The sequence below is a fragment of the Prosopis cineraria genome, unplaced genomic scaffold, assembly GCF_029017545.1.
Source record: "Prosopis cineraria cultivar Desert tree isolate PC_DT_omini unplaced genomic scaffold, ASM2901754v1 PC9, whole genome shotgun sequence".
Taxonomy (NCBI): Eukaryota; Viridiplantae; Streptophyta; class Magnoliopsida; order Fabales; family Fabaceae; genus Prosopis; species Prosopis cineraria.
This window is the reverse complement of record NW_026555340.1, coordinates 26,540,772-26,554,300: the sequence shown is the minus strand read 5'-3', so window position 1 is coordinate 26,554,300 and position 13,529 is coordinate 26,540,772. Positions and strand designations below refer to the sequence as shown.

General features: G+C 33.2%; 3 protein-coding genes across 3 annotated transcripts; all 3 read left to right on the top strand.

Moving 5' to 3' along the window:
• Positions 1 to 1,385: 1,385 nt before the first annotated feature.
• LOC129320947 (blue copper protein-like) lies at positions 1,386 to 2,831 on the top strand. The gene is made up of 3 exons (XM_054966637.1): positions 1,386 to 1,638; positions 1,728 to 2,081; positions 2,184 to 2,831. Exons 1-3 carry the CDS (start codon positions 1,389 to 1,391, stop codon positions 2,537 to 2,539), a joined length of 960 nt encoding a protein of 319 aa, XP_054822612.1. The 5' UTR covers positions 1,386 to 1,388; the 3' UTR covers positions 2,540 to 2,831.
• A 4,236-nt stretch (positions 2,832 to 7,067) lies between these two features.
• On the top strand, positions 7,068 to 8,570 carry LOC129319184 (cucumber peeling cupredoxin-like). Its single transcript, XM_054964174.1, has 2 exons — positions 7,068 to 7,336; positions 8,106 to 8,570. The coding sequence occupies exons 1-2, from the start codon at positions 7,156 to 7,158 to the stop codon at positions 8,387 to 8,389; spliced, it is 465 nt and encodes a 154-aa protein (XP_054820149.1). The 5' UTR covers positions 7,068 to 7,155; the 3' UTR covers positions 8,390 to 8,570.
• Positions 8,571 to 10,524: 1,954 nt separating this feature from the next.
• Positions 10,525 to 12,281, top strand: LOC129319719 (F-box/LRR-repeat protein At4g14103-like). Its single transcript, XM_054964799.1, has 3 exons — positions 10,525 to 11,472; positions 11,619 to 11,774; positions 11,865 to 12,281. The coding sequence occupies exons 1-3, from the start codon at positions 10,525 to 10,527 to the stop codon at positions 12,147 to 12,149; spliced, it is 1,389 nt and encodes a 462-aa protein (XP_054820774.1). The 3' UTR covers positions 12,150 to 12,281.
• Positions 12,282 to 13,529: the final 1,248 nt, after the last annotated feature.

The window sequence follows — 13,529 nt, the reverse complement described above, 5'->3', positions numbered from 1 at the left end:
CGCTTTTTGTATCTCTCCACAGAATGTTCCCTCCAGTAGAACGTGGACGAATTGTTTAACAAGTAATTATCATCATCATCATCATCATCATCATCAATTTGTTTGTAAGAACTTTAATTTATGGGTACACACCCGCGTAACCCGCTCCTCGGAAGATAAAATAAAACGAAGAAGCTTCTGAGAAGTACAGCAATAAGTCATTAAGAAATTAATCTGATCTGAGATTAATAAATTAAAATTGGAAGACGACATTTCACAAGAACAACAAAACAAGTTGGACGCATGCAAAGAAAGGGTCTTCACACGGCATTTGAAAATCTAAATAAATAATTAGTACACTAACATAATATTTTGCAGTTTTGAAGTGTACTCTGTTGAAATATGTGGAACTTCCAGACCCTTGAATCTTGATGAAGGGTTGAAGACTTGACAAATAATAGAAAATAAACCATTTTTTTATCATATTCAAATTTTGTGTCAACATCAGCCTTGTTTTTCCACAAAAGGCAGCTATCAAGCAGCAATTTGTCAAAAACAAAAGTAAACTCAATTCATAAACAATTTTTTATTACAATTACATTGCAATATTAATTTATTCTATTTTTCAAATTTCATACAATTTTTCTTGAATTTTATTATTACAGTATAGTTATATTTTATATCTTTTCAGTACAATTGTCTAGAGTTTGACATTAGACTAATCTGAATGAAAACGTTATTGGCACCAAAAGAGGAGGTAACTCTCCTATAATTCCTATACGAGATTTGAAGTTGAGATCTCATATAAAGTGTCAATTTTCTTGCACTGGACTCGGTTATCATTGGTGTCTTATTTTGCATTCCTAATTTCAGTTCTCACAATATACACAGGCCTCTTCAAAGACAATTTATTGACTAAAAATAATTATTTACTCCTTCAAGGCTATAGTTGGTATCAATAAATTGACATGATATTGGAATTTACTCTCTGCTAAATTATTGTGCTTTATGCTTGCGTGTGATTTTGATATTTTGAAAATTAATTCAATGACAAAGCAAACAAAGATAGATGATGATGTGGATTAAAATTTACAAATTAAACCAACACCACCTTGGCAATGAGTCAAGTATATTTTTTTTATTAGGGTATTTGAGGCTATAGGCAGTAAATAACACCTCTGTTAATTGTCATGTTAGCAAAATCTAACATCCTGAATTATTTTTTTGGCATGATAGTACGTATTACTGAATTTAAAATTTATAAAATTGTGAAAGATCACGTAAATAACTTTTAGAACATAAGGATTGGGTAGAGCTTTGAGAAACATGAGGATAATTTAACATTTACAGAATAATTAATTATACTATGCTAAAATCTGTGTTTCTTCTGGGCTTATATAAAGTGGCGCATGGCTTGTATCAGCAGTGACAAGAGAACTTTAAGAAGAAAGAAGACAAGCATAATGGCGAGAAGCATGAAGGTGACGATGATCCGAGTGGCTATTCTCGCTTTATCGTTGTTTTCTTTCTCAGAAACCGTAGCATCCCAGCAAGTGCTCGTTGTCGGAGGCAGATTGGGGTGGACGATTCCTCCGGCAGGCCCTGCACCCTATGATGCTTGGGCCGCCTCGCACATCTTCATTGTAGGAGACATCCTCGGTAACTATCCTTACAATTTTCTGTTTGTTTCTCGAGAAAACAAACTTCGAATGAATGAATGAATTAATCCTTGCCTTTTTTTTTCTCAGTGTTCAACTTCACGAACGGGGACCAAGACGTGGCACGAGTGACTAGAGAGGCGTTCTTGAGATGCAACACGACCAACCCCATCGAAGTGAAGAAGACGAACCCTGCGAATTTCACGTTGAACAGTACGGGAGATTTCTACTTCACGAGCACATTAGACAGGCACTGCGAGTCAGGTCAAAAGCTAGCAGTACACGTGTTAGCTTCTGGACCATCGCCGAGCTCCCAGCCCAAACCCCGAGGACCACGAAACTTCACCGTCGGCGGCGACTTGGGATGGATCGTTCCTCCAGGTGGTGAAATTGTCTACAAATCTTGGGCTCGCACTAAAACTTTCAGAATCGGAGACGCCCTTGGTAGATAGTTCAACCTATATATATATATATATATATATATAATAACCACAATATATATCTTATGAACGTCACTGGTGAAGTAATCAATGTTTTGCGCTGCAGAGTTCTTGTTCATCAATGGAACCCAAGATGTTGCAGAGGTGAGGAAGGAAGATTATGAGAAATGTCAGACAAATAGCAGCATAGCAGTTTACTCGAGTAGTCCGGTGAGGATCGTGTTGAACACAACGGGGGAGCATTTCTACACGAGCACATACCTTGATCACTGTGCCTTGGGACAGAAGCTAGCCATTAACGTCACTTCCAATACTTCTTCTTCTTCTTCCTCCTCCTCTGGGTCTGCTTTCTCTCCTGAAGGTGCTATGCCTCCGTCTACCCCAGGAAGCTCAGCCACTAGGGTTGTCTCCGCATATATGCCAGCCTTCGTAGTCATTGCCTTGGCTTTCTTCCACTTTTGATATTGATTGGTGATACCACAGAATTACAGATTATTTGACACGTGGAGGTTTCTTTTTGTTTTCTGCGTTTATATCAGGTGAGATCACATGTGTATACTATATAGTTGTTGCATTTACTTACAGTGAGATTTTAGATCCATTCATTGGATTCATCATTTGATTATAATTTATTGTTACTATGATGTGTGTTTGGATTTTGAATAGGCCAGATTGGCTACTCCTCCTTATCTTAGATGTAATAAATCCTGTGATTCTACATATTATAGATAACAGAGTTAATTTTTTCATTGTATTGATGATTATCTTCTGCAAAAACTTTTCACCATGCCTATGCATACGCATTTGCGCACTATATTTCAAATGAATTTGAATTCAATGACTGTATTTAGTATAAGCACTCCTGTACTATTTGAATTGTTAAAATCCATATCAATGATTCTGAATTTACACAAAACTGATGTTAGTATTAATAATATTTTAGTTTTGACAAGGTGAGAGCCTAATGTTATATCCCACATCGAAAAGAATTTGAGACAGTTCTAATTATATAAGCAAGTGCACTGCATATCCAAATAAGCTAGCTTTTTAAAAAGAGAATAATAGCCTAATGATAAAGTGTTATTAGTGAGTCTCTCTAGTGGGCTACTAATGACAAGGGCACCACGAATTGGCTTGAGAAGTTGTTATGCCTCACATTGAAGAGATTTGGAGAAAATCCTCACTATATAAGCGGATATGTTGCACATTTTATAAACTAGTTTTTTAGAGAGAAAGTAATGGCCTGTGACATAGAGGTAGCTAGAATATAATAAGTGTTTAGTTTAAATTTTTTGGGTAAATAGTTTTAAACTGCTTTGATCTAACTAAAAAAGGCATATTTTAATCTAGCTATATAGAGGAAAAATTATATTTATTTATAATTAATAAAATTATAACAATAATTTTTAAAGAAACATGCAGCGCGCATATATATAGAAGAAGGAGAAGGTAATCAAAAGTGAGGGCTTCTCTCTCTAGATTCTTCTAGATAGTCAACACATATGACGATGAAAAATAAAAAAAATAAAAATATATTTAATAAGAAAATGAGATCGATGAATGTCTCATTTTAAAAAAAAGTTCTTTTTTTCCTATTAAACATTACATAAAGATTTAAAAAAAAAAGAAAATGCATTGGATGATCTATATAGTTCATAATAACATCAAAACCCAAAGAAAGTTTGATGAAGTCCAAAATATTAACATGGAGATTTTGAATAGAGACTTGACAGATCAATCGACATATTTATTTTGGCTTCCCTTTGTCGACGATCCGAAATAAAGTTCCAATCTCTTGAAATCATATGCTTAATATATCATCAATCAGGCTTGATCACTCGAAGACAAGCGGTATTTTCTCTATTCTAATGATCATGTTAGTATTGGTTTTCATCGATGGCTTGATCATCACAATCTCTTTGAGGACGACCTAATGACTTTTATATGTTAAAACTTGGGAGGAAAATCCTGCGAGTTGGCGTTAGCAATTGAAATCTGCATAATTATTAAATACCTAAGGTATGAAGTTAGGGGTAGTTGAGATTTTTTTTTAAAAAAAAATAGAGGTGCAAGAGAATTAAAAATTATAATTATAAACAAGGAAAGGATATAAGGACACATCATCAACTTCATTTTCCAACACATGCCTTGTGCAATTCTTCTTTGGGGAAAATCATACATGATTGACCTTAGTTTTGATGCTAATTTTAAAAGCTATGGCTATTGGCTATTGGGGAGGGTGTAATTTCTTTACTTCATCATACCAACATCCAAATGCCATGCTTTGATTGATTCCATCCCAATGCCAAATCTTACTCCTTTCCTAATTTTCAAACTTCAAGAGGCATCTAGTGCCTTTATTTCTTCGCTTTTCACCATCGCACATCGTTTTACTGTCGACAAATTCTTCTCTCTCTCTCTCTCTGTTTTTTTTTTTAATCCTTTCAACTATTCGTTATCGTTATCGTCCTTAAATGTCCAACATAGAATATAATTAAGGTTGTTTCTCGAAGTTATACATATTGATATTTTCACTTTTTCTCATTAATTAATAATTTATCGCTGATAATTATATATGATGGGCACCTATAAGTTAAAGTTTGGGTATTATCCTTTTCTGTCCTCAATGTAAGAAATTTTAATCCTAAAATGTAAGACACAAATCTCATCACCTGATCTTATATTAGAGGGAAGTAAAAAAAATATGCATTCTTATTCCCATTTCAAATTATGCGAAGGAAACCATCTTTCTCTTTTTAAACGTTGAAAAGAACTTAACTAAGTCGTACAATTTAATACTGACTAATTAATAATTAATACCGTTTGAAGTTTGAATTTTACAAATAAAAGTATCATAAAGAAAATTTTACACCCATTTGAATTACAATCCAATTTAAATTAAAATCAATCGAACTTTAGAAAATCCGAAGGCATTCAACCAAAAAATTAAATAAACATGATCCTTGTCAACTTAGCAAATTTCCCATATTTTGTGTCTATATTTTTTTAAAAACTAAATTGAAAAAAAAATAGCTTAAAAAGGACGAGAGTTAAATGGGCTATAAATCCTCCCCCCAGTCGCTTAGTCCGAAGAACATGTCCATTGGGCTTAAGACCTTATTAGGCCATTCTCGTGTGAAAGTCCAAATGATGACTTTTGCTTTTAACTTTTTTAAAAAAAAAAATAATAAATTGCGGGTCTTTCTATTTTTTTATTTTAAACTAGGGCATTGTAACTAATTTTAATTAGGTCCTTACAGTTTTATTGATTAAATATATTAATATCTAAATATTAAAGTATATGAAAAATTTTATTTTATAATAGAAATTAAAATTTTTTATGTTTTTATTAAAAGATTCTATAACTCTGCAATAAATTACATATTTTTTACTACTCACAATTTATGTAGTTAGATTATGTTTTTTTGAATGTCTTATACACATACACACTTTTCATAAAAAATTGATAAAAATATAAACATTGTATTAAATCAATTTTTTTAGCTAAAAGTATTAAATCAATTTTTCTATAAATTTTAAAAGCATATTTGTTTTAAAAATTAATAATTTATCAATAAGTTTAACCTTCAAAGATTAATATATTTAATCTATCAAACTATGAAGACTTGATTAATATATAATAAGCTACAGGAATCTAATTAAAAATTGTTTTAAAAAAGAGAAGATTTTTCTTTGCAATATAGCCACGAATGGATGCGAAAAATTTTGTTTTAAGTTTTTTATCATTATAATATATGATTTAGAATAAGACGTTACATGGCCAAAAAAAAAAAGAAATAAGACGTTACAGAAAAAGAAAGAAATCAAGGAAACGTTAAATTAGACATTAACATAAAATATTTCTTAGTTTTCTTTTCAAAAAAGACTGTTGGGTATTTGCCCATTTATTCTTTGTCCGATAATACAAACCAAGTCATCAATAAATTAATTTTTCAGGTGATATGAATCACAACTCAATTTTAAACAATAATAAAAATTTCGCAGAGAAAGTTCAAAGAAAGCATGTTACAATTTACATCTTTATGAACATATATTTAAAAAAAAAAAAGAGTCGCAGAAGCTAGAGGTTAAAATAGTCAAGGGACATTTAATTTTAACATATAGACATGGAAACGTCATTCCATCGTAGAGGTTAACTTGTTTGACCCAGGCAAGAAAAACACAAGTAAGAATTATAATTAACGTGTCATACCCTTGATTCACGATCTATAAATTAGATTAACCCAAAAAACAAAAAAAAAGAAACAAAAAAACAGATTAGCTTCCACACTAGCTATCTAAAATCTTAAATCACAATTCGCGTTAATATCCTGACGTTGATAAATTTCAAAAGTCTTGGTTATCATGTTCTCGTGTTAAACTTTTACATCATCAAATTTCTCAGTGTTACTGTTCAAAGAAGCAACCTCGAACTTGTAAACGACGCGGTGTTATTTTGTTTTACTTGTCCCTTACACATATTATAAAAATTAAATGTGCACTATTAGGTTCAAAATGATTTTGCAATTCAACTCTGGCTCTCATTTTTTATGGTCAAGTCATATTCACCTCTCTACGCGCCTAATAGCTTCAAATAAAAGTCGAACGAAAGACAGATTAAATGAACATCTGTGATTTATATCAACTCAAAATGCATTTGAAAGCAATGCGTTTGATAGAATCTTCTGAAAGAAATGGTGTAATTGGTCGTACTTCCTAGATTACAAAATATAAATAGAATATAGAAGAACGTCTTCTAGAATAGAAGAACAATCAAAATGCCCAGTGCCATTAATAATTTCTAGAACCCGAAAATATCGGACCCAAAAATAAAAAATCCAAAATAAATTAACCCGATTAATTACTAGGCAGGCAGAAATTAAACTCGTTCAACAATGGTACCTGATCTCATCATTGACAAATCTTAATTCCCAATGAGATGAGAAAGCTCCATCCTGATCCTATATATATGTTGTTTGCTCCAAGCTCACAATCTCATCGTCTTGAACCTGCAAATTAGAAGCACATCAGAGTTTCAAGAAACAACCGACAACCTGCGCAACAAAGATTGCTAAACAATGGCCAAGCACATGGGTTTGATAGGCTGCTCCATCGTCGTTGTGCTGTCTTTATTATTTGCAGCATCCGAGGCGGCACGATACAACGTTGGCGACAGCTTTGGCTGGAGCGTCCCTCCCAATGAGACCTTCTATTCAGACTGGGCTAGCTCCAAGACCTTCATCGTTGGAGACACTCTTGGTATGCTTCATGTTTATTTATTTATCTTTTTCCAACATTCTTTCTTTTCTAGCTAGCAGCCTATATTTACTAATTTTTCTTTTTAAAATGACGATTATGTACTTCATGAACCATGTTAGTAGACAAGTGTACAGGGCACTTCATATTGGTATGGGTATATAGACTTCTAAATTGCTAAAAGAATACAACACATTGGATTTGAAGTGCGTCGTCTTTTTCACTGTCCTTTAACGCTTAAAATCTCAGCTCTCCATTTCATTTAATGGTCAGAAAAATTTCATCTAATTTCTTAAATGAAAGGCTGAGATTTTGGACATTAGAAGGGCAGCAGACGCCCAAATCCCAACACCGTTACTTTCTTCTATGCTCTATTTTTATCACAAGACATCTTAACATTAAAAGAAGTACATGCATGATTCTTATTATAATCAAGTACTAGCTAGTAACTAGATTTTTTATATTATCCTTATTTAAAATCATTAACTATAAGAAAGAATCTAACGTAAATTTTAAATTTTTTCAGCATTCTCTTTTCAATATATAATGCATGGGTTTAAATACGGAAAAAATAATAATTTTTTAATTTTAAAATAAAGGCAATGACTTAATTACTTCATATTAATTTTAGTTCAATAAGTTGGATTAGATGGCATGCTCACTGCGGTTTTATACACGCATAGATTCTTTGATCACGTGGCGGTGGTTCCATGATAGTAATAATTAATCATTAAATGATGTGTTCTTCTGGTGTTTGTGGTGAATGGATCAGTGTTCAACTGGACTGGAAACCAGAACGTGGCTGATGTACCAATGGCGGATTACAAAAACTGCAGCACCGACGCGATCACGTTCACCGGAAGTCCGAACAGGACGGTGTTTATGATTACTCTGTTGTATCCTGGGCCTCGCTACTTCATCTGCACCGTCGACGATCACTGTGCAAGAGGCCAGAAGTTCAGTATCAACGTTGAGTGGCCATTCTCTTCCGGTCCTTCTCCTTCAGCTCGACCACCATCTTATTCTTCTGCTCCGTCTCCATCTTTTGGGGTCTAATTAGTTCTCAGTATTTCTCTCCAGTTAATTAGACTATGGCCGTCTATTTAATTTCTTCACCCGCATTTAGGTTATATATTTTATAGTTTATTTCAATAAATAATGGATGTACTGATACGTGGGTGTATATATAGTTTGAGAATATTATGTTATGTTAAATAAAGCAGTTGGTTGTGATTCTTGAGGCTAGCGAGCAAGAGAGAAGAACTACTTCAGAATTTGTAGTTTGCATGCAATTTTAAAGTCCTCGATTCACTAAACTTGAACCCAAAAAATAATGACATGCAAACTCATTAGTGTAAATCGGTGCCTCATGAGTGAGTTTTGCTCTTTAACACATATTACCAGATATGAGCAGCTGTATACAATATGTATATCTGATTACATTTTGCTACAAATTCTTATAAATCTCAGCTCTGAGGTGAAAGACCTAAGGAAAAAAAAAATCACATCTTTCTTTCTTTGTTTTTTTTTTGGCCAAAAAAATCTTATATTCAACACACGAGAGAAATATACATGATAGTGATAACCATGCAACTTGATCAGTGAACAATGCCTAAAAAAAAGGTGCCTAAAGCCATAGTCCATACACACATTTTATGACGCAAAGTGGGAGTAAATTACATATGGAAGTGGATATATTCAAGCAAGCGTCATATATATTCTCAAATGAGAATGAATTACACACATTTTGTCTATCACTCCCAAAACATGACACAAAATATAAAATTTAAACAAAAAAAAAAGTCCATAGTCCATAGCCCATGCACATTTGAAGCAAAAAAAAAAAAAGTTGATGGGATATGAAAAATGAGAAAGTCACTAAAAGCTAATCATGTGAGTGTGGCACAGTGACTATCTCTTTTCGTTCTTCAAGCATGTAATGGGAGATATGATTCCTCGCTTATGTGAATGGAGATAACTCTATGATCAATCATTTATTTTTTTGTGAGAGATTCCACGATGAAGGAATTAATTATTACTAGATACCTTGGCCAACAAAAAAAAAGAAGTCACTAAAGGCCCAGCCCAAGAACAGATGGAGAGTCAAAAAAATTGCAATGGTATTCCCCGCCTTTTCCCACTCCCTTTCCCTCACTTTCCAATCCTAATCGGACTACTCAACCTGCCCCGACCTGCGTTACTCCCACTCCATCGTCACTCTCTCAGGTTCGTAGCCTTAGCCCTCTGTTTGACTCGAAATTTCGTGGTTAAGTCCTTTAGCGCTCCATATATTCGATTATTTCATAGCTTCGTAGAAATACTTTATTGAGTTACGCTCTCCAAATCAATCGGTAGTGTACCAGAAATTGGCGTACAAGTTGGATTATTCTCTGTTAGATCATAACAATTTTTTGCGCGCATCACAATTTTCGTTCATCCGTCGAATGTTGCAGCAAAATAAAATTAGTTTGTGCGTTCTTACTATTAAATGGCAAGGTACCTTTCATTGTTATCCCGACAGTATGATTTCTCGCATTGATGTTCTTCGCTTCTTTTTTTTTTTTTCACTTTTCCCTTTTTATGCTCCCTTCTCTTAATGCCTTAGTGTTGATTAGATTTTAATCATATAAATAAGAAAGGGGGCGTTGATGAAGCTCTGCTTCTTCATTATGATTCAACTCCAAATATAATATTTGTACGTGGATCGTTTGCATGAAACTTTTGGAGATGAAAATCTGTAGTGAAAGCCGTGATGTCGACATTCCTTAACTAGGTTATGAATCTGATTATGTTTAATGTTTTTATATTGGAGTTTTAGGCACTTGTCTGAAACTCCATAGTCAAATAATGGTACTCCCTTTGACTAAACAAGTAGATTCCGACCAGTTTAATTTTCTAGATTGTTACATTTAATGGTGGATAAGCCCTGAATGTACTTGTAATAAAATATCGTGATGTACATGTAACTGCCATTGCGTTATAATTTATTAATGTATCAATTTACCATCAACCTGAAAGCCAGACTTCTATTTTGTCCATTAAGGGGAAGCTGGCTTCTGATCTCAGCTTCTCATTACTTCTATTCAGCTGCCGCTCTTTTATTCCATTCATCGCTTTAAATGTATCATACCGATTACTGACATATTTTATGTACTATTTTCTCAGGAGTGGTGACAGTAGGAAAACGAATCATGGACAGTTTAGTGACGTCACCTGATTCTTGTAAGCTTTGCAGACATGATGTGATTGACAAAAAAGAGGTGATTAGCAAATTACCTGATAGCCTTCTTCATCACATTCTTTCTTTTCTCTCAACCATAGATGCCATTCGAACCTCCGTATTAGCAAGAAGGTGGAAGTTCTTATGGACATACTTATCTGACTTTAATATTGAAGTCATGCTGTCAAGTTCCCAAAAGAACGAAACTCAAAAGCAGATGATAAATTACCTTTTCAATCAAGTAGACACAATACTTGAAAAAGCCAAATTTATAAAAAAGTTTCGTTTTGTGGCATATGGAATTCCTGTTGATGTCGACCAAGCTAATTCTTGGATCTTTGCTTTGCTAAAGCATAAAATTCAGGAGTTGGAGCTGTCCTTATATCTAAGATCTTCCTTTCCGCTAGCCAATACCTTGCCAGTCCCTACCTCATTGAGTATGATGAATCTGGAGTTTGGATGTGTATTAAAAGTCCCTACTTGCATCCATTTCCCAAGCTTGAAGACCCTGACACTTCAATACATAACCTTCATAGACAAAACATCCGCCCAACAACTTTTCTCTAGCTGCCCAGTCCTCCAAAAGCTGACCTTGTGTAGTTGTGACTGGAAGAATGTCAGGAATGTCAGCATAAAAATTCCGACCTTGACAACCTTAATCATTGAGGACGACTTTAGTCGAGATGATTTACTCAATTGTAAAGTTACAATCGATGCCATAAATCTTGTTTCTTTAAGTTGCACAAACTATTTGAGCATAGAATTTATCCTAATTAACTTAACTACCTTGGCTTATGCATACATTGATGTCTCAAATGGCTGTTCATCCTTGGCACAATATGCTATTTCTCGGGCAGTAGAACTTTTAAGTGGAATCTGTCATGTCAAGTCTCTCGTACTCTCAAAAGATACTCTTGAGGTATGTCTACAATGATACAATCCCCCTCCATTCACTTTAATGTTCATGTGGGAGCTATGAACAATATTGCTTTACATGGGTTCTCCAATGATGTTTCAAGTTTCCTTTGAATGACAGTAATCAACAGTTTTTATTTTATTTCGTAGATTCTTTCACGCGCAGAAAATCTCCTTATGCGCCTTCCTACATTCCATAATTTGATTCATTTTAGTGTGGATCAAGGAATGTATGACTTCACTGGCGGAGCTCTGATGGACATTCTTGAAAAGTTTCCTAATCTGGAAGTTCTTGACATTGTTGATGTACATCCTGTATTATTATGAATTTGATGTTTCAAGGCTAAAAATAGTGTAATTTCCGTTCATGAACTTGTTTGTTGGCTCTATATTTAGGGATTCGACCCTGATTTCTGCTTGGATGGGGAAGCTTGGACGTTGAGCACAGTGCCTCATTGTTTAAAATCTAGTCTGAAACTGGTTAGCGTTTGGAATTTTTTTGGTGAGGTGGCTGAGATGCAATTGCTTGGCTTTCTGTTGAAACATGCGACCAAATTGAGGAGAATCAAGATGTTCTTTGTGGGGTGCTTGTCAGCAGATTTAAAGAAGCAAGCAGATATCAGCAATCAATTGCAAGTAATGCGTAAAGGCTTGGCAAGCTGTGCAGTTGAGTTACGGTAAAGCTGAGCAGAAATTCTGAATCAAGGATTTCCTTTTTTTTTTTTTTTAATTGGGTGATTTCAGTGTTCCGGAATGGACTCAAATCACTAAAGGGCCTTTAGTCTTGGGCTGTGCTTTTTCTGGGTACTTTCATTGGGCTTGATCTCATGTGATATGATGATTATGATCAAATTTGAAATTTAGAAAATGTGTACACAAAAAAAGACAGTTTTCTGAGTCTTGAAAAACCACCATTTTAGACAAATATTTCAATATTAGATTAAAAATATTGATAGTAAGAAATTAAAAAAAAAAACTGACTGTTCATACATTACTAAGTTGTTCGGGAACATTTTTTTACAAGAGGTTAATAATGCGAATATTAAAATGTATTTGGGTATTGTGAAATATCTCATGCTTATTACACTTACATATGATCCTATGTGTGAGGTGAGTTTTTAATTTCAAACCATGGTTATTTTAACATTAATGCTGCCAAATTAGTTTACCAAATTTTTTTTAATGTCATATCACATGTTCAAATATATCAAAGATTGTATATATTTGATATTTTACTGTGTATTGAATATGATTGCTTCCAATAATAGAATATTTATGAATGATAAAAAAATACTAACCATAATATTTAATAAGAAATGTTTTGATCCTCGATAGGCCAAAAAGTATTTGTATTCCCTCTTGATTTAGTGTTCTACTTTGCTTCTTTCCCAAATGAGCCAGGAAAATTATCTTCTGGCTTCAGTTAAGTATAGCATTTTTAAAATATATATATATATATATTATATAACATAATTCAAAACCATTTGCAAAGAATCTGTATCCATATTACTTCCTTTGGTTTTATTTATAGAGTAGAGAGAGAAATTTTTTTGTTCTATTTATAAGTTATATTAAATTTTCATCATAAATTTTTTTTACCCTCCATTAACTGTTGGAGAGAGAAAATATGTTATTGAAATGTATATATTTAATAGGAGTAAAGTTAAGAACTTATTAAATTTCAAAATAAAGTTAATAAGTTTTAAGAATTTTTTTAATACTAATAAAACATATTAAAAATAACTTACAAATTAAACTAGGGGAGTGTGACTGAAATGGAAGAGTAAGCCGTTGAAGCAACTAGCTTATCTAAAATATGTTCAAAAGCTTTTACCAAAAAAAAAAAAGTTCAAAAGCAACCTCCCCATCTTTAGAAATAAAACTTGTCTTGATCTTTCTAGCAGCCTAAATAATGCTACTAAACTAGTTTGAAAAATTAGGGATGAGGATGTGAATAGAAACTAATCCCAACAATATATATGCATACATAATAAAATTTATAACAAGCTCCGTTATAGACAAAATGTATTCATATAAAACTAAACTATACATATATATATA